At 42.1% G+C, this 20,551-nt stretch overlaps 1 protein-coding gene across 9 annotated transcripts in view; it reads left to right on the plus strand.

Annotated features, from left to right (window-relative positions):
• The window catches only part of SIAH1 (siah E3 ubiquitin protein ligase 1), a 41,473-nt gene that overhangs the window by 19,007 nt on the left and 1,915 nt on the right, over nucleotides 1–20,551 (plus strand). The window contains exon 1 of one of the 9 annotated variants that reach the window (XM_044987635.1): nucleotides 14,692–14,812. The exons of 6 other annotated variants lie outside the window; for them this stretch is intronic. Coding sequence is in view for 1 of the 3 variants with exons in the window: in XM_044987627.1 (XP_044843562.1) it covers nucleotides 16,499–16,595 (97 nt within the window). In the remaining 2 variants the exon portion in view is untranslated. 2 more of the 9 variants (XM_044987634.1, XM_044987627.1) reach the window with 2 other exon arrangements.

The raw sequence follows: 20,551 nt of genomic DNA on the forward strand, positions 1-20,551 counted from the left end.
AATTATTAATTATAGTATAATAGGAGAGTTTAGCTACACTGCTCAAGTGCATTAGCTACATGTCAAAAGGCTGATAATAAAATACAGTAACTCCACTTAACGTCTTAGTTACGTTCTTGAAAAATGAAACTTTAAGCTAAATGATGTTAAGCAAATCCAATTTCCCCATAAGAATTAATGTAACTTGGGGGGTGGGGGGGTTAGGTTCCAGGGAAATTTTTTTTGCCACACAAGACATTATATACATATACAGTATTTTAAATCATTTTAAACAATTTAATACTCTACTCATCAATGATGATTGTGAAGCTTGGTTGAGGCAGGGGCGTAGTGGGGTTGCGGCACGGGGGCTTGCCCCATTCTGCCTGCCCGGCGCTTCTGCTGGGGAGCGGGGTTGGGGCGCGGCGGCTTGCTGGGTGGGCGGAACCGGGCAAGCCCCCGTGCCCCAACCCAGTCCCTGGCAGGAGCACCAAGCTGTGGGAGCCAAACAACATTATAAAGGAACATTGCAGGACTTTAAAGGAGTATGTTCCGTAATAGGTCAGTGATCTAATAATGAAACAACGTTAACCTGGGCGATGTTAAGTGAGGAGTTACTGTAATTAAAAACTGATTTTAAGTAGTCACAGTAGTGTTTCAGAGTTGGTATTAAAAGTTCATAGCTCTCTGAATGCTGCAAACTCATCAGTTTGCATTTTTGAGCTCTTTGTGTCTGAAAACATGGTGTAAGAAGAACACAGAAAAATTGTCTAAATCCCATAATCTTAAAATCACTGACTTTCCGAATTGATACATTTCTTGTGTCCAAGTAAATGGATGGTTTTCATTGGCACAATACAGTCTTTGTATTGCAAAAGGCAGTGGTGGGTTCATACTGCATTAAGTACCTCGCTTTTTTAATATTTAACCAACTTTTGTACACTAAGAAGGTTTGAGTAAGGAGATCATATAGCTCCCTGGCAAATGTTCTGGAAATGACAAGAATTGATGACTTTTGTAGAACTTTGTAATAACTCAGAGGGATGCATATCAGTCACAAGGGGAGGAAATATATGCCAGGATAATTCCATGACTATTGAAAGTGAATAGGGATTGTTACAATTTTATGTATTTGTCTCACTTTCAGAAGTTTTTGTAACTAATTTGCATATGCAATCTAGAGTCACCACACTTGTTGTTGTTCAGGGTCATTTGACTGAAATTTGGCTCTAATAAGTAGACCTGACTGACTTTCTGTCTAATGAACTTTTGCTAAGCTTACTCTTCTGTACAAGACTGGAGCGCCTCCACTATATGTAAGGTTCTATAGCAAACCAGACCTTAATTCTGCAGTGTGAAGTCACTCGATTCTGCAGCACTCTGGTGTGACATGCTACAAATTCTGGCTTCTTTTCAATTAAAACATTAATTTCTTACTAGTTGCATTTGAAAATCAATAACGCAGTCAGTACAGTAGTTCGTGTTTAATTTGATTTGTCTTATGCTGTTGCCTTATTTTCAGTTTTCAGTATGGTGCACTTTTTATCAATCTAATAATAAAAGTTGATAAGGAAGCTGGAGGTTTGTGGCCAGGAAGGAGGCAGTTGTACTTCTGGAACCTCTGGAAATATGGATGAAAGATAGGAATTGTGAGATAAGGACATGCCAATAATTTTATTAATAATAGCTAATATCCTACGGTCCTGTCAGCACTAAACTTAATCATGATTTTATAATCAGAGACAGGATCACTTTAACTGGTTACATGTGACACTCTTCAGTTTATGTTCAAACTGAAGCTTTTGTGAATCTGCACCTACGAGTCTACCTAATTATGTTGCGTTAGTGCATTTTTGAAAAATCTGTGCAAGTAATAATGTCTTGGCAGAAGATGCATTTCCCAGAGCAGGGTGGCCAACCTGTGGCTCCAGAGCCAAATGCGGCTCTTTGGAAGTTAATATGGAGCTCCTTGTATAGGCACTGACTCTGGGGCTGGAGCTACAGGTGCCAACTTTCCAATTTGCTGAGGGGTGCTCGCTGCTCAACCCCTGGCTCTGCCACGGGCCCTGCGTCCCCCCGCCTCCTGCATGCCACGAAACAGCTGAACAGGAGGTATGGGGAGGGAGGGGGTGGTGCCGGTGGGTGGGAGATAAGTGGGGGTGGGAAGCTGATGCAGGGCTCCTGACATATTACTGTGGCTCTTTGGCAATGTACATTGGTAAATTCTGGCTCCTTCTGAGGCTCAGGTTGGCCACCCCTAGCCCAGAGGAAATGCACGTGACAGCAGCAGCTCATAGAGCAAAAGTGCAGTATGATGTCATGCATAGAGAGCTGGGTAAAAGGACGACTGGCCAAACCAGTTACACAAATATGATGAGGGTGCCTTCTCCACATGACCCAAAAAAAAAAAAGTGTGCTGCACTAGTTATTGGAAAACAACCATGTGTCAGCCAAGGCAGGATGAAATAGCTGACCTGGTTGGTATATAGTTATCCATTAATAACGAGGTTTTATCCAGGAGGTGAACAGAATCACCCACATTCGGTTACAAGTTATAATTTATGGCCTGTCCATGCTATCTCTAGGTTTGGGCATTAATGTCCTTAGATGAATGGGGAAGTTCATACATCTTAACTGTTGGTTTGGCCTGTCTGGAGACCTGGTGACACTGCCTAGGTTTATACTTTATTCAAATTTTCAAGCTTTTCTTCATAGTCATGAAGGTTAGAAAATTTAAAAAAAATTAAAGTTGTGATTCTGGAGCACAATTATGTGGTAAGGGGAGAAGGGTGGTGGGTCAATTTCTGAAGCTTCAGATTTTCAGACTACAGCCCTGGAGTAATCTCAGTTGAATGCATCTTCATCTTTGGATGAAAAATTTAACTCTGGTTTTTTCAAACTGCTGGGATTTCTTATGAAAATAAGGAGAATTGGATAGCTGATGTGAAGAGGAAGGCAGTACTTCCAAAGCCTGCTCAACAAATCAGAAACATTATTTTAGCTCTAGTTAAAATTTTATAGTATTTATTCTGGATTACTATTGACTTTTAGTGTTGTGTGATAATGAGGAAGCATTGAGATGTTTGAAATAACTAATGGATAGCATGTACTACAGGCAGTAAACAATGCAATTTCCTGGAGGGTTGGAAAGCTACAAAATTCATAAATGAAGTATAACTAAAAATTGCTATAGATCTTAGATTTTTATTATATGATTGGTTAATAAGACAGTGTCTCATGAACTGTAACCCCCTTCCAAACAGTTTAAAGCTAGGCCAGCATAATTATGGCAGCCCATATACATTCCCTGATGTTATACTCTCGAGTCAATGTATGCTCTATCAAATATGCTATAGCCAACACTACTCATGAAATCCAGTTACTAGAACTTTTCTGCTCTGAGAAGACCTACCAGCATAATTCTGGGAGATCAGCTTTTCCCATTTTAAAGGCCAATAGTTTAAGCCCGCAGACAGAGTTTAAAAATATCCAAATATGAATTGAAATGTTTTCTTTAAAAAATTTTCATACAGATACTTTCTGAAACATTCATCTTTAACATGAAAATTTCCAATGCTTTATCTCTGTTCACAAGTGTTTTTTTTTTGTTTGGTTTGGTTCTCCCCCCCCACCCCAATCATCTGAGAGAGGCAGGCAGGCATATCTATTTCTGCATGTTAACTTGCCTAACAAGTCCATTGGAAAAACAGATGAATAGTGAAAGTTGGCAAGAATATAGTCCTCAGTGAGGAGTGTAAATGATTTGTGAAGGGAAATAATTTAAAGTGGTTTGAAAAACACACCTAAACAAAAGCTAAATTATTTTAGTAGGACCTAATAGTCATGCCCTTTTGTGATATCACAGTAGTCTCCCAGTTTAAGCAGGTGAGAAGCAAAAATGCTGTCTGATATCGTAGATAAGAAAAAGTATGAGTGCAAAAACAATAAATAAATACATAAAAAGTTCTCTAAGGGCCTGATCTTCAGAGATGCTGAGCATCCACATCTCTCATTGACTTCATATGGAATGTTGTGTGCTCAGCACTTTTGAAAATCAGACTCTAGGTAACTTAAATTTTTGTCATATTCTAAGCTTTCACGATACAAAAGTATAACTTATGTTGCCAAGATACAACCATCATAATGTAAATTGATATTCTTTTTCCATTAAACCAAGTATTGTTGAATACCTTCAGCCAGACCAGCAGCAGCAAAAGTGAGAACTTACCCATTCTGTATTTCATTCATCTCAGGGCTTGTCTTTACTTAAAGCAGTGCCACTACAGCACTTAGTGAAGATGCTACTTAGGCTGACGGGAGAGCTTCTCCTGTCGGTGTAGGTACTCCTTCTCCCCGGAAGGCAGTAGCTGTGTCAATGGGAGGTCTTTCACGCCTCTGAGTGACATAGTTATACCTATATAAGTTTTAGTGTAGACCAGGGCTCAGTGAGTGCATTTCAAAGCATAACTAGAACTATTTAAAAGTTAACATTAAGCAAAATGTGGCAGGTGTGTGTTTAATGCAAAGGGAAAAAAATGGAAGAATTAAATTTTTTACATTAAAAATGCAGTACACATAGAATGAGTCATGTGGGGAAACTCCCCTAGTTCTTAAGATATTATGACTCGTGATGAGAGAAAAAGGGTGCGAATATCAGGTATTTTAGCTCAGCTGAGTTAAGCTATTGTTTGTTCAGGGCATGTGAATACTAAGGCTTTGTCTACACTGGAAATTGAACAAGAAAACTTTCGTCGTTCAGGGGTGTGAAAAAGAACACCCCCCCATGACAAAAGTTTTGCCGATAAAAAGCACCGGTGGGAACAGCACTTTATCAGCAGGAGCACTCGCCTGCTGACAAAGCTACAGCTCGTTGGAGGTGGAAGTTTTTTGTCAGCGGGAGAGCTCTCTCCTGCAGATAAATGGTGGCTACACTGCATGTCTTTTAGCAGCATGGCTGTAGTGGCACAACCCTATCGCTAAAAGGTGTGTAGTGTAGAGACAGCCGTAGACTAAGTATATCCTAGAAGCTCTTGCCAATATAGCAGCAATGTTGGGTGGGTTTTGATTTTTTGTTTTTAAATTGCATGTCTATACTGGCAAAAAGCCAAGTGTAGATGCAGCTTATACTGGCAAAAAAGTGCTTTGTCCATATTGCTTATTTATTTGGGGAGCTGATACCAACTAAAAATAAAAAGCGCTCTTTTGATGAAGTAATCTGTGTCTACCCTAGGAGGGTTTGCAGGTATAGGTATACTAGCAAACCTCTTCTAGTATAAAGTAGGCCTAAGAAGATTGTGTTTTTTACAGTGAGACAGGGAGCCTAGGATTTACCTCAATCAGCTACACCTAGGTAAATCTGTTGCCAATCAAGGGGGTCTGATCAATGCTTATATCATCCCAGGCAAAGCTGAATCTGACCATTTGTGGATCCATGCAGTGTAGGCATGAGAGAGACTACTGTATGATTCTTGCTGAATCTTTTATAGGGCATAGTATCTTGGCTTCAGTTTCTACTATGAATTCTTTATCAGCAGCTCAATACAGTAGTCTTCCAGATTTGAAAGGAACCAAATCCCCTACCAGTTGGAGTTTGTTACTTCAAGATGTCTTAGTTTTGAATAGCTAATGTTCAAAATGGGTGGCTTGTAAAACCACGTATATAACGGCATGCAATTGTCAGATTGTGCAGTGGTCTCTCTTTCTTAAATATATCTTAACACATCCTTCAAGCTATTTGTTGTCCAGGACTGGGACTCTGTGTGCTCTCTCAAAAGCAGTGGTTCTCAACCAGGTGTATGTGTACCCCTGGGGGGTATGAAGAGGTCTTCAGAGGGTACTCAGCTCATCTAGATCAGTGTTTCTCAACCTGGGGGTTGCAGCCCCCAGTGTGGTCATGGGATGGGTTTCCGGAGATCACAGGTGCAGGGCTGGCATTGGAAGTGGCAAGCAGGGCAATTACCCAGGAGAGCACCATGCCACAGGAGGCCCCACAAAGCTAAGTTATCTGTCACCTGGGACTCAGGCTTCAGACAAGGCTCACAAGTAAAAAACAGGCTCAAGTGTCATATTGAAATGTAAGTATAATATTTATATTCCAATCAATGTATTTTATAATTATATGGTAAAAATGAGAAAGTAAGTAATTTTTCAGTAATAGTGTGCTGTGGCATTTGTTATTTTATGTCTGATTTTGTAAGCAAGTAGTTTTTAAGTGAGGTGAAACTTTGGGTATGCAAGACAAATCAGACTCTTGAAAGGACTACAGTAGTCTGGAAAGGTTGAGAACCACTGCTTTAAAGAAGGAAAATGTGCTTACCTGTAATTCTTCTTTGATGATATCCCACAGGACTCCCGCTTATCTGCTGACCTACTTCCCCTCAGAATTTGAGGAGTTGTTTGAGGTTGTGGGTCTGGGTCCACCCTTTGACTAACTGTGGTGCTTGATCATTCTTTCTTGGAGTAGTTGACTCAGGTTCAAAGAAGAAAATGAAAACTAACAAGTGGAAAGAAATTGGCATCTTTTAAAAATGCTGTATATTTAATTAGAGTTAGAGCAACTCTCACTTCCTGCTCTCAGGCAGGAGCTGGTCAGAATATTCTGGAGCCTCTGAGGGCCCAAGTTTGATTGCTTTCTATATAGGAGCACTCTGGAGCCAGCCTTCGAAGATGACTCAGAGCACCAAAAATTGTAAAAGCTAAAAGAATTTCCCACGATTCATGGTAGAGGCATGAGATCAAAAAACAGTGGGGTCTGGTGATGGTTCAAAGAAACAGAACTGCAGGTAAGTAATTTCCTCTCTGCAGTTTGGGCTAACAACCCTAAATCAGGAATGATTAAGCAAAAATGGCAAGAGTCCTGTGGCACCTTGTAGACTAACAGAAGTATTGGAGCACATGTGTCTGACAAAGTGGGTATTCACCCACGAAAGCTTATGCTCTAAGGTGCCACAGGACTCTTAGTCTGAATCTGTAAAAAGCAGCAAACACGGCTACCCCTCTGATACTTGACACCAAGCAAAAATGTTAACTCTGCCATCTGTCATATATGTAATATTTGTTTTTCTGGTTTGTATGTGCGTGTTTCTTGTTAAACTTGAATCTTTAATTTATTACTGCTTTTTATAAATCAGATGTGCAGTGGGGAATGAGTTAATGTTGCATTTGGAAACTTAACTTTTTTTTGCATTTCCTGACTTTCATAGAATCATAGAATTCAAGATCAGAAGGGATCATTATGATCATCTAGTCTGACCTCCTGCAAGATGCAGGCCACATAAGCCGATCCACCCACTCCTTTAGCAAGCGACCCCTGCCCCATGCTTCGGAGGAAGGCGAAAAACCTCCAGGGCCACTACCAATCTACCCTGGAGGAAAATTTTCTTCCCGACCCCAAATATGGCGGTCAGCTGAACCCCAAGCATGCGGGCAAGACTCTCCAGCCATACCCTCCGGAAAAAGGTTAAGAATATCATATCGTTGACCCATTGTACTATTTACCAGTGTGGCACTTAATTGACCTATTGACTAAGCCCGTTATCCTATCATACCATCTCCTCCATAAACTTATCTAGCTTAATCTTAAAGTCATGGAGGTCCTTCGCCCCCACTGTTTCCCTCGGTAGGCTGTTCCAGTATTGCACTGCCCTGATGGTTAGAAACCTTCGTCTAATTTCAAGCCTAAATTTCCTGACTGACAATTTATATCCGTTTGTCCTCGTGTCCACATTAGCACTGAGCTGAAATAATTCCTCTCCTTCCCTGGTATTTATCCCTCTGATATATTTAAAGAGTGCAATCATATCTCCTCTTATCCTTCTTTTGGTTAAGGAAAACAAACCGAGCTCCTCAAGTCTCCTTTCATACGACAGGCCTTCCATTCCTCGGATCATTCTAGTGGCCCTTCTTTGTACCCGTTCCAGTTTGAATTCATCCTTCTTAAACATGGGAGACCAAAACTGCACACAATACTCCAAATGAGGTCTCACCAACGCCTTATATAACGGGACTAGCACCTCCTTATCCCTACTAGAAATACCTCGCTTAATGCATCCCAAGACCGCATTAGCTTTTTTAATGGCCACATCACATTGCCTACTCATAGTCATCCTACGATTAACCAGGACTCCTAGGTCCTTCTCCTCCTCCGTTACTTCCAACTGGTGCGTCCCTAGCTTATAACTAAAATTCTTGTTAGTCATCCCTAAATGCATAACCTTACACTTCTCACTATTGAATTTCATCCTGTTACTAATACTCCAGTTTACAAGGTCATCCAAATCTCCCTGGAGGATATCCCGATCCTTTTCCGAGTTGGCAATACCTCCCAACTTGGTGTCATCCGCAAACTTTATCAGCCCACTTCTACTCTTGGTTCCCAGGTCAGCAATAAATAGATTGAATAAAATCGGATCCAAAACCGAACCTTGAGGAACTCCACTGGTAACCCCCCTCCAACCCGACAGTTCCCCCTTCAATACTACCCTCTGCAGTCTCCCCTTTAACCAGCTCCTTAACCAGCTCCTTATCCACCTCTGGATTTTCATTTCGATCCCCATCTTTTCCAATTTAACCAGTAATTCCTCATGCGGTACGTATCAAACGCCTTACTGAAATCCAGATATATTAGATCCACCGCATTTCCCTTGTCTAAAAAATCTGTTACTTTCTCAAAGAAGGAGATCAGGTTGGTTTGGCACGATCTACCTTTCGTAAATCCATGCTGTAATCTATCCCAGTTGCCATCGGCCTCATGCTCCGTAACCACTCTCTCTTTTAAAATTTTTTCCATGATTTTGCATACTACAGATGTTAAACTAACAGGCCTGTAGTTACCCCGGTCACTTTTTTTCCCCTTTTTGAATATAGGAACTACATTAGCTAATCTCCAGTCAAACGGTACAATCCCCGAATTTAGAGATTTATTAAAAATCATCGCTAACGGGCTAGCAATATCACTCGCCAATTCCCTTAATATTCTAGGATGAAGATTATCCGGGCCCCCCGATTTACTTCCGTTAAGCTGTTCAAGTTTGGCTTCTACCTCAGATACCGTAATGTCTACCCCCATATCTTCATTCCCATCGGTCCCTCTATCACCATTCCTTAGCCCTTCATTAGCCTCATTAAAGACCGAGGCAAAATATTCGTTCAGATATTGTGCCATTCCAAGATTATCCCTAATCTCCACTCCGTTTAAAGTTTTAAGCGGTCCCACTTCTTCCTTCTTGGTTTTCTTCCTATTTATATGGCTAAAAAACCTTTTGCTATTGGTTTTAATCCCCTTCGCTAGGTCCATCTCCACCCGTCGCTTTGCCCTTCTCACTGCTTCCCTACACCCTCTGACCTCAATAAGGTAGGTTTCTTTGCTGATCCCTCCCATTTTCCACTCCTGGTACGCTTTCTGTTTTTTCTTAATGACCCCTCTAAGACGCTTGCTCATCCAGCTCGGTCTAAAACTGCTACCTACGAGCCGTTTTCCCTTTCTCGGGATACATGCCTCTGACAACTCCTGCAACTTCAACTCCTGCAACTTCAATCCCCCAGCCGTCATCTGCCTTTAGATCCCTAAATATGTTAGTCCAGTCCACTTCCCTAACTAGTCGCCTTAATTTAGTAAAGTTAGCCCTTTTGAAATCGTAAACCCTAGTCTCAGATGCAATATTGATTATCCTCTCATTTATTTTGAAATGAATTAGCTCATGATCACTCGAGCCAAGGTTGTCCCCTACAACTATTTCCTCAACAAGGTCTTCGTTACTCACCAAAATCAGATCTAAAATGGCATCCCCCCTCATCGGTTCAGCAACCACTTGATGATGAAGGAATTCATCAGCTATCACGTCTAGGAAAAGCTGAGCCCTATTATTATTACTAGCATTTGTTTCCCAATCTATATCCGGGAAGTTAAAGTCCCCCATGATCAAGCAGTTCCTATTAGTATTTACCTCCTTAAAAACATTAAAGAGCTCTCTATCCGTCTCCAAGCTAGATCCCGGCGGTCTATAGCACACCCCAATCACTATCCCGGGTGAGGCTCTGGTAGTTTTCTTCCCCAGTGTGACCATTGCCCAAACAGACTCCGTATTATCCATTGCATTGCTAGTTATTTCATTACATTTCACCTCATTATTGATATACAATGCTACTCCCCCACCTTTACCTCTGCATCGGTCTTTCCTAAACAGCACATACCCTTCCATACCTGTACTCCAGTCATGGCTACCGTTCCACCATGTTTCGGTTATTCCTACGATATCCGGTTTCAATTCTCGGACCAGGAGCTCCAGTTCCTCCATTTTATTACCTAAGCTTCTCGCATTGGTGAACAAACATCCTAATTTTTGCTGATGGGCTCCTCTCACTCTTTTCACCCAACTCGGTAGGGACACAGTACTACCAGTATGACCTGTAGATCTAGTATCCGTCCCCCCCTATTCCTTACACCTAACCGTCCCCCTCTGGCTATATCTGTGATTAAAATAGTTTTAAAGATTGTCAATTTAATGTGCTGGAAACTGACAAATTTAGTAGTAACAATGCATTAGATTATTAAAAGTGAGACATTAAAAAATCAAATGCTTCCACTGTTATGCTGTTTCGCTTACTATTTGCATTTCTTCTATCAGACACACATTTTTCAGGCTTTTAGTGATAGACTTTCGGAACTGGAGGAATGTTTAAGAACTTTTATAGCAGAATGGAAATGCTTCTATTGACTTAGGTTTTATAACTTTTTTTTACAAAACTTAATCTTTGGGCAAAATTGAAGTTGACAGTGTCCCTTAATGTAGTTTTTACAATTGATTTATCTTGACACTGTCCCTCTAATTTTACACCATTTCAGTAAAGCAGAGGTCCCCAGACTTTTGAGGGTCACGCACACACACCCCCCAATCCTGTCTGTACGGGACTGGGAGTGGGGCTGTGGCTCTGGGGTGGGGGCACAGACAGAGGTAAGGGAGCTGGGGCTGGGGCAAGGAGTGAGGCTGCAGCCAGGAGCTGAGTTGGGTGGGGGTCTGCAACCAGGTGCGGCTCTGCCCTTGGCCTCACCACCAGCTTGGGCTGGGAATGGAGCTGCGGCCAGCAGATAAGGCTGGGGGCTGATGCAGGGCCATAAGTGCAACTGCACCGAGCTGGGGACATGGTTGGGGGCAGGACCGAAGCAGAGCTGGGGGCGGGGAGGGGCTGGGTGAAGCTTCCTCCCTGCCCTCCATGGACATGACCTCACTTCTGGACATTCTTTCATGCCCCCCCAGGATGGTGCACCCCACAGTTTGGGGACCTCTGCAATTAAGAGAGAAATAAGGGCAAGTTGTTAAAAGTAACTGCATTTCAGGGTTATGTTTTGGAGTGTATATTTCTTCTCCACTGCATGTCTTTCCTGTGTGATGTCTTTTACACAACTTAATGTCACCGTTAAATAAAATTCTGGGCTGCATAAAATGCAGTATAAAAGTGTGGTGTTAAGCAGCTTATGTGTGCAGTCATTTAAAAAAAAAACCCAAACCCATGAAACTTGAGACTATTTTGCCCAATGTTTATTTGCCCTTTTATCAATTTTATTGCAATCCCACCACATTGCTTTATGGTCACCTAAATTTTCTTCCTACCACTGAAGAAATATTGATGACTTAAGATGAAACTTTTCTGCTCATTGATCTAAACCCCTGAGATATGTAGCTATACAAATCTAACATCCAACCCCATGTAGACTGCGGATTATCTCTGCCAATGGGAGAACACCTCTTATTGGCATAGGTAGTATCTACACTATAGTGCTACAGTGGCACAGCTATGCCACTATAGCATTTTAAGTGTAGACATACCCTCAGTCCAGCCTTTGGTATAGTGGGGATACTCCATCTTATTCTACCTCTGTAGGTCTGAAAGCATATCTAGCTCCCCGTTACCATGCATCTGCTCCTCTAACAGCTTTCTCTGTTTCTGATGTCCTCTTCCTTACACTCAAATATCCCAGATAATCTAATACAGTTCCCTACTTTTTCTTACCCTTCTCCATTTCATTTTACCTCCACATTTAAAGTTTAGTTTCCATGATTTGTTAATGATGCTTAAGTGAAGCATTCTTTCATTTGTGGCCACTCTACAATATTGGCATTCACCAGCCCTTAAAAGTAGACTTCAAAGGAAAATAAATTGGTCTTTTTTTCCCCTTAGGATGTACAAAGAATACCTGGTTTTTGCAAAATTTGTTTTTCTGTTTGTTTTGCCATTAGAAATTCAGGTCTTTAGAACTGTGAAATTACATAGCAAGGGTCAAGACTGATTATTGAACTGGAAGAGGAAGGGATTTTTAGTCAGATTAACACTGATTTAACTTGAGTGCCTAACACTGGATGAAAGACACTTTTGTTAAAGATTCGTCACTGGCTGCTCCTTTAACTAAGGTATTAAACCCTGTCTTAGCAGGCAAAGTATATACTTTTCAGTCATGTTAGCTTGAGCCATTTATTTTAACAAAATTGGAAAGCTTGTTTAAGGCCTTATATAGACTAGGATTTAAGATATAATGCTAACGCTTGTTAGCAAACACATTTGAGAAGTCCAGTCAAGGCACAGTATCTTTCCGATGTATTAAACTGGTCAAGTTTAAAGCCTAGGCCTCCAGACCACACACAAAAGTACAACACCAAGACCAGAGCTGATATTTTCAAAATAAAAACTTTTTTGGAAGGAGGAGAGATTAAAAGTCTCTTCAGTCTATTGTATACACGATGAAACAGAAAAAAACAAAAACAAAATTGATCTGGTAAAAGGAAAAATGATGGTTGTGTGTACCCATTTGTGGGGGTGCTGCTTTATGATGTATGAGGGAAGGCCCACAAAGAAGCATTTTATTCTGCTTGGGTTTTTTTGTCATGTGTAGGCCCTTCTCATCTGCTGGCTGTCCCCTTGGAAAACATGGTGGTAGATTGGAAACTTCCTTAGCCCTTAATTTAAGGAGTGTGTATGTGTAATGGGCAGAGGGTCTTGTACCTTTTGTCTTTTTTCCAGCTGTGTCTTGTTGGTTGGGTTTAATAGTTTTTGTTAATACCTGGTTGAATAAAAGTAATTTCCTCTCTTAATCAGGCTTCACTTGGTTGTTATGATGGACTGTCAATTTCCTGCAATATCCTGAATGAACTTGATTAAGTTAAACTTTATTGAATTTTTTGAGTTCATTGCATTTTAATGCAATTATGTATGTGTTGTGGAGTTGTATGTATTTCCTTGGGAAGGGTAAATATGGGAACAGAGGTGGATGATTGGGTAAATTCTCTCCTGCTGTAGCATCTCCAGAGAAACCACTCTCTGGAAAGGTATACGTATACTATTACTGGGGGAATTCTGTGCCAAAAAGTTAAAAATTCTGTGCACAATATTTTAAAATTCTGCATATTTTATTTGTCAAAATAACACAATATAAGTATGCCAGTTTCAATTATTTTGGTAATTTATTTCAAAATACCCATCAGCAAGTATGTCTGTAACAATACACAAAAAAATTAAGGATTTTTTTTTTTTTTACAAATAAATTCCTTATTAGGCATATTAATACAGAACTTTGAGTAATTAATTTAAACTGTAATACAGAAACTTATTTCCCGCGCCCTTCATAAGCTGCGTAAAGGCATAGAGGAGTCAGGGGTAATGGAGGGAGAGGGAAGGTTCCAGAGAGTGAACCTGGAGGGCTGTTGGGTGTGGGTGGGAGAAGTATGGAACAGGGTTTTGGGGAGGAGGATTGTTAGGGAGTTGGGGAGCCTCCTCCATGCAGACCCTAACTGACCCTTAGCCTCTCACATTCAGTCAGGCACATCTGCCCCCTGTCCCTGTGTGTCCCTGCAGCCCTCCTCCTGTGCAGCCCCTGGCTCAATGCTGTTACCCCACTAACTCATGAGCCTGCACCCCTGTTTGCCCCACCACTAGCCCTTCTGAACCCCAGCCTGTGACATCCCCCAGCAGCCCCATGTGCCTGCTCTGTCCATCCCGTGCCTCCTCACCTGTGAGGAACACAGCTTCTTCCAAAAGTGAGTAGGCAAGTGGTGGGTGAGGGAGGGGGCACAACTCATTCATTCAACAGGGCAATTGATTACGAAGTGGGGGGGGGGGAGATCTTATTCTACTTCTAGCAAAAAGACATTTTTCTTTTACCTTAATTATACTACCTTAGGGGCCCACTGTAACATATTACCAAGGTTCAATACCGCTGTTTCGGTGGGGCAGCGCTGGGGAAGGAGGGTTTGTTTCTGCGGGGTGAGCGGTGCTGGGTGGGGGAGTATTTCAGGGGGGCTGGGCGGCGCTGGGGTGTGTGTGTTTTGGGGGGGGCTTGGTGGTATGGGGGGGAGGAGTGGTTGGCACGGGGGGGGGGAGGGTTTGGCCCTCAGCTGTTTTCTTTGGAGTAATATGGCCCTTGCCACTTTACGAGTTGTTCAGGCCTGGGCTAAGGACTAGGCCTGCCAGAATCTATGTCAGGGTTAGTCCTAGTAAGCTTTATGAGCATGCATGTAGATTCTTTTTATTTTTTTCCCCCTCTGCAATGGTTTTTACCTTAAAAACAAGGTTGGTTTGCATAGGAAGTGCTGTGTGGTAATTTACAACTGTTGACAATCACTTTATTAAGTATCTGAAGAGAAAGTAAGCACACCTGTTCAGGAGACTGTCTTTGCTGGAAAATACACAGTGAAGGAAGGGAATTGTTCAGCCTGGACATACCTTGGTCAGAAGGGAGTGAGACCCATTATGGGTCTCTACTGGAAAGAGGCAACAGCTGGAGAGCTGGAAGCCTGAGATTGGGTGCACTTTTTAGATTTTAGACTTTTTAGAGGAAATACAGGTACAGTTGTCCTGAACTGTGATAGTTGCTGTAGTGTTAAAATGCTCATACAGTTGTCCATAGTCTTCCAGGAATAAAACATGGTGGACAAGGCCTGAATTTTTAATGTAGTGGGAAAACACTTTTTAAGAAAAAACTTTCCTGACCACCATACATTACAGAAGCTCATATTCAATATATTTTTCCTTTTGCAGGCAACCTCTATTTCCTCCTGGCAGTCTTAAGTTTACAGACTATTACTGTGTTTATCTTCTAACATATGTGTAAAAATGTGCCTTTATGCCCTCGACTGCTATTTCACTTCCTTTTCCTGTAATCCCCAGTCCCAGCTTTCCAGAGTCCAGTATGTGCAATATTCAACTTGATTTTTCCACTTGTATCAAGATCAAGCTTAAAAACTCCTCTAGTTCTCAACTCCCATGGAGTCTTCCCATCTTACCTCAGACCTGTTTCTATACTCTTGCTTTTGCTTATCTGCACTCTGGAACAGCCTTTATGTAGGAAGTTTTCAGAGGTATACAAATCGTTACCACCCAAGTGCCAGAAGCAAAACAGTAAAACTAATGTGTTTACTGGCTTGTGTGGCACAAGATTTACTTGCATGTCTCACTGATGTCTTGTTTTACCTGCTTTAACTTTTTAATCAGTTTTTAAAAGTGGATAGATTAGATTGAATGTAATTGTTACACAAAGGCATACAAAGTTGAGACTGTAGTGCTGTATAAGCTTGTTAGCTATTCAGTAGTAATAGTCACATACAGGAAAAACAAGAAATTAAGTTGTCAGCTGTTGGAAACAGCTTAATCGCTTAAAATCCAGCAATTTATTGTATACTGGGCAGTTGAAGTAGCTTCTAAAACTAGCTGCGACCGGGGTTTCCAGCACATTATACGTAGGGGCCCCACCCATTCTTTCCCTGAATGTTTGTGTTTTGCTGACTGCACAGCGAGTTGGGTTGATCACATGAGGTTGATGTGCCTGGGTGGCTCCCCGGGCCTGGGGGAGGGAAGGCAGCACGCAGGAGCTGCCGTCTGCTTTCTCTGCCGCCTCCTTTTTCCGTGAGCCCAGGCTGGTGCTAGGAGGAGCTCGAACAGAGCAGGGAGACGGCCGACCTTTTGGCAGCAAATGGCTTTTCCACAGGAGACAACGCACGGGACTCAGGAGTTCTCCTTTCTGCTTGTTACTCTGGCTTTGCAGCCCCCTCTCCTCTGCCCGGCTGGAGCTGCGCAGAGCTGGTGGCAGCGTGTCCGTAGCCAGATCCTTCTCATGGGCGCTCCGTAGCTCAGCAGCCGAGGGAAGGGAAGGCGTCTGCAGCAGCTGCAGAGCTTCCTTTGCTGGGCAGCAGCCGGAAGAGTTTGGGAAACCATTTTAGGGAGACTTTCTGAAAATTCTTGTATGTGTGACAGGTCCTAAACTGGAACAGATCGGACAAAGCTGTTTCCTTCTCCCTCATATCTCGCTGTGGATTATTGAAGAAACTTCACTTGTGGGGGGAGCTGGCTAGGTTTCTGCCTACTGCGCTGGAGGTTTTAGTGCCCCGTTTGCGTGATTCCCTCGCATGAAAGTAGCTCCTCTCTGGTATCGTTCCAGGTCTGTCTGTCCTCAAGCCTCATGTTACCAGGAGGGGCCTCTGTTATGAGTTGTTTTTGTTTCTATGGGGAAACGTAATGAGCAGTTCCACTCCTCATGACGGGGAAATCTGCCTTGAGCTTTCTGTATTCGTGGAAGGGGGGAGTCCTGTTTACATCATGTTTGCCAGGAAGTAAAACCAGCAGGAGAAAAGGTATTTTTAAACCTTCTGTGCTACAACTTATTAGGTGCACCATGTTAAGGCTGCCATCTGCGATTTGAGAGTCTCCAGTAGATTCAGGCTTTGCAAAAAAAAATAGTTTTCCTGCTCTGCAGTTTTGGGAATAACTTTAGGTTTGTTTTTCCAACAGGTTGATACACTGGTTCAGCGTTTGGTTCAATGACAGAACATTTTTTCTTGATGCAGAATTTAAAAATCTTAGAATATTCCCCCCTTTTCTGTACTTCAGTTTCTTTCTGCTATTATTTAAACTTTGTAAAATGTTTTAAGATAAATTTTTGTTAAACCACATGCAATAATATTTTTGTTGGTGACTCACTGAGTACTTTAGTTTCTCAGGGTTGCTTAGAGACCAGCTCCCCACCCCCACAGTGAGAAAGGATCTTATGTATGGGATAGCACCCAAAATAGCAAGTGTTGCATATATTTTCACCTGACACCAGTTTGCTATCCTGACAGTTGTACTAAGGTTTCTGTAACTGCAAAAGAAGCTTTAAACAATTTTTTTTCAATTTTCTCTACATAACTTTTGACTGTTTTCCAGTTATCTGTTTGCTTGCTTCCTTGCTTTTGGTGGGAAAAAATGTAGCAAGTTAGCATAAAATGTAGGTATGACCAAAAAAGTAGGCTTTAAACAGTAAGCTTAGGAAAATGAACTTCTCTTGTTTCTCCATTATTTTGTATCAGTACTGTTTTCTGCTTTTTGGTGATGAGGGTGGATGGCTTTTGGCTTCGCCGTCTGGGACATGGGGCAAGAGTCTGCATGCAGGGGCCAGTCCTTAATCAGCCTGTTACTCTAGCTGGCTCTGTGAAGGGCAGTTGGCTGTTTGAAAGGCTGTATTTGTTCTGATGGATGTCATCTTGTTCTGAGATAGTGATTAAAACCATGTGTGGAGAGTGTGATGGGGAATCTGCCTGTGAAAATGTACCAATTCCATTTGATTTGATGAACTCTAATTGTAACCTCCAGGGTGGGATGGACCCCCCATTATGTATCAAACTTTGTGTCCTGTGCTGAGGACCAGTTTGAACTGATATATGCTAGCCCAGGGGTCCTCAAACTGGGGGTTGGGGTCACAAGGTTATTACATGGGGGGGGGGTCATGAGCTGTCAGCCTCCACTCCAAACCCCATGTTGCCTTCAGCATTATAATGGTGCTAAATATATTAAAAAGTGTTTTTAATTCATAAGGAGGGGGGGTCGCACTCAGAGGCTTGCTGTGTGAAAGGGGTTTGAGAACAAAAGTTTGAGAACCACTGTGCTGGCCTGTTTGGAGGTGTTTTCACACCTTTTGTAGGTCTAACAAAGGAAGCATAATCTAGACTGCTCCTAATGATTTATGGACTTGCTAATGACTTTTATCCACTGCTCACCCCTAAGAAACAATGGTGTTCTGCACATGAACTCAGCATGGGGCCCTACACTGGGGTTCATGACAAGACTGTGTTTATGAGGAGGGGTTGTGTGTGCATGGGGACAAACCAACAGCAGCAGCAAGAGGTTCTTGCTGTAGGAAGACAAGGAAATCTCCACCTAGCCTGAACTTGGACAGGCCGTGACCCAAAAGATTCCTAGGACTGGTGAGGAAACAGAGAGAGGACAGACCTTTGTTGTTTTTTCTATAGCTCTAACACTTTTTTAAAAGCAGAAGGGTTAATGTGTGTATTAAGTTTCTTTCCAAACATTGTGTGTTGATCCCTAAAGGGTATAACTAGAGAAACCAGAGTGCCCCCCGCCTGATGGCCTCTGGACGGAATGGATCTAAGCAACTGGGAAGGGTTATGGAGATCAGGAGGGCCAGGGCTCCGGTTTCAGGGTCTGGAGTGGCTGCAATCTGGGGTCCCTACAGCCAAGAAGAGTGTCAGACATGGGGTCTGCATCTGAGGAGTGCTCTTGGGTGTCCCAGAGCTAGTAGTAGTGATTAGGAATTACCCAAACCCTTGGAGTTTAGCATCCCATAGGATTTGGCAGTTGGATCCCTTACAACAGACTAGTGTCTGTTTAGAGAGAGAAGTCTTGCAGGACTAGACTGTGACAGAGATCTTCTCTCCCTGTGCTGCCCCCTCCCCCCACTCCTGTTTTAAATAGGAGTGCCTCATAACAGGAAAGCAGCAGTCCAGTTACGCAAGTATTGCTGTCAGGTAGCCACAGGAATCAATTTAGGGCCTTAGTGCCCCCTGCTAAAAACCTGGAGGACTATAATGGTAGACTCTAGTTTGGCTCAACCTATGTTCTATGACTGGGGAACCAATCATGGATTGCACACAGTCCTATACCTCAACACACTAGCGGCATAATCTGGCATAGTAAAGTCTTTGGGCTCTAAATAGGTACATGGTCAGATCTGTGTATATGGGACTCAAACAGCACAATGCTGAATGCTGTGTTCTAGGCTGATACAATATGTCACTGCCAGTTTCATGTGAACCTCATAAAATAAATGGGGGAACAAAGGACTGGTCTCAGATGAAAAAATGTTCAAAGCTCTGGCTTGGCCAGAGATGCTTTTTAGGAGGGAATTGGAATGTCCTGTCATAGTAGAAATGACCCATAAATAAATGATTACTTTGAAATGAACTAGTCCTGAGATGCACACCAATAGGAATCACCGATTCCCTTGTCTTGTTCTGTCCTGATGCTGTGCATCTAGAAAAAATAGGTGCCTATATGATCAGTCTGGATCTCTGGTCCCAGGTGGGAGCAATTCCACAGTTGTGGGTGGGTATGGTGATAAATGAGGTGTTCACTGCTTTTTATTATAGGTATCCCTTTCTAAAAGTAAAAGTAGGGAAAGGGGATAAGGTCTGCCTCTAGGCTTTTAGGCAGGGTTGGGAGAAGCAGGGAGAACTGACCCTAGAAAGGGAGGCACTTCAAGTAGTTGACAGTTTATGGTGGAGTGGGGCCCAGTGGTTAGATGGTGATTCTCGTATTCTTTTCCCCATCCCTTCCAGAGGCACAGGAGACTAGACAAGGCTAGTTTTTTCACAAACACTATTGGCTACTTCCATATGTATGCATGTGTCTTATAATTTAGAGTTGCAATCTGTTGACTCTTCGATAGGTGGTGTTTTGTCCTCATGAAGGTGTTTCAGGTCTCTGAAGGATAGCTATTAGAAACATAACTGAATAGCTAAAAAATGTAAGAAAAATGTGCAAGATAACCCCAAAGAAAAAATTTAAAAGTCAAATGAATTAATATTTTTTTTCTGGTTTGGTAAACAAAATATTGAAACTGTCTCACGGATGAAAGGTGTTCTTGCTTTCCTGGCTAAACAATCTATTCTGAATATGTAGGGAAGCATATCTTTTACTGACACATCTGCTGAATATTTTAGTTTTTCTTGGGGGGGAAAAAACTATAGTTTGTCTTCCCAAATGCCTATCCACTAGGGTTGTGTTTTCTGAAATGAAAAAGTGTAGCAAAATGGCAACTTTCACTGAACATGACTTTTAATATACAATTCTTTTAAGTTGCCACAAGTGTTTCAGTGTATACCTCAAGAAAGAAACAAAGGTCCACTCAGACTTGAGTTTGTTGGATATTTTTTCTTACTAATAATAGTTTGGCAAATACAGCAAAAGAACCTCTTCACTTTCTGAATGACTTTCCACCTCAGCCTACTGAAACAACCTGCCCTAAAGACCAGAACATTCTAAACAGCAGGGAAAAAGGGAAAGAAAAGAGTATTGTTTTCTTGGAAAAATTAGGGTCTCCTTTCACCTTAGCATTGGAGGGGGGGAGGAAAAAAGAAAATCAAAAGAGCTAAATGGTCTGGCCTTTGGCTCATTTTCCAGCCCATGCCTCACTCGCATCTACATACTCATATCTCAACATCAGGATTTTTCTATACATGTCCAGTAAGCAGAATAAATGGCAGAAAGTTTGAATAGCAAGGTTTTTTTGTTTTGTTTTTGTTTGGTTTTTTTG

The sequence above is a fragment of the Mauremys mutica genome, chromosome 14, assembly GCF_020497125.1.
Source record: "Mauremys mutica isolate MM-2020 ecotype Southern chromosome 14, ASM2049712v1, whole genome shotgun sequence".
Classification (NCBI taxonomy): domain Eukaryota; kingdom Metazoa; phylum Chordata; order Testudines; family Geoemydidae; genus Mauremys; species Mauremys mutica.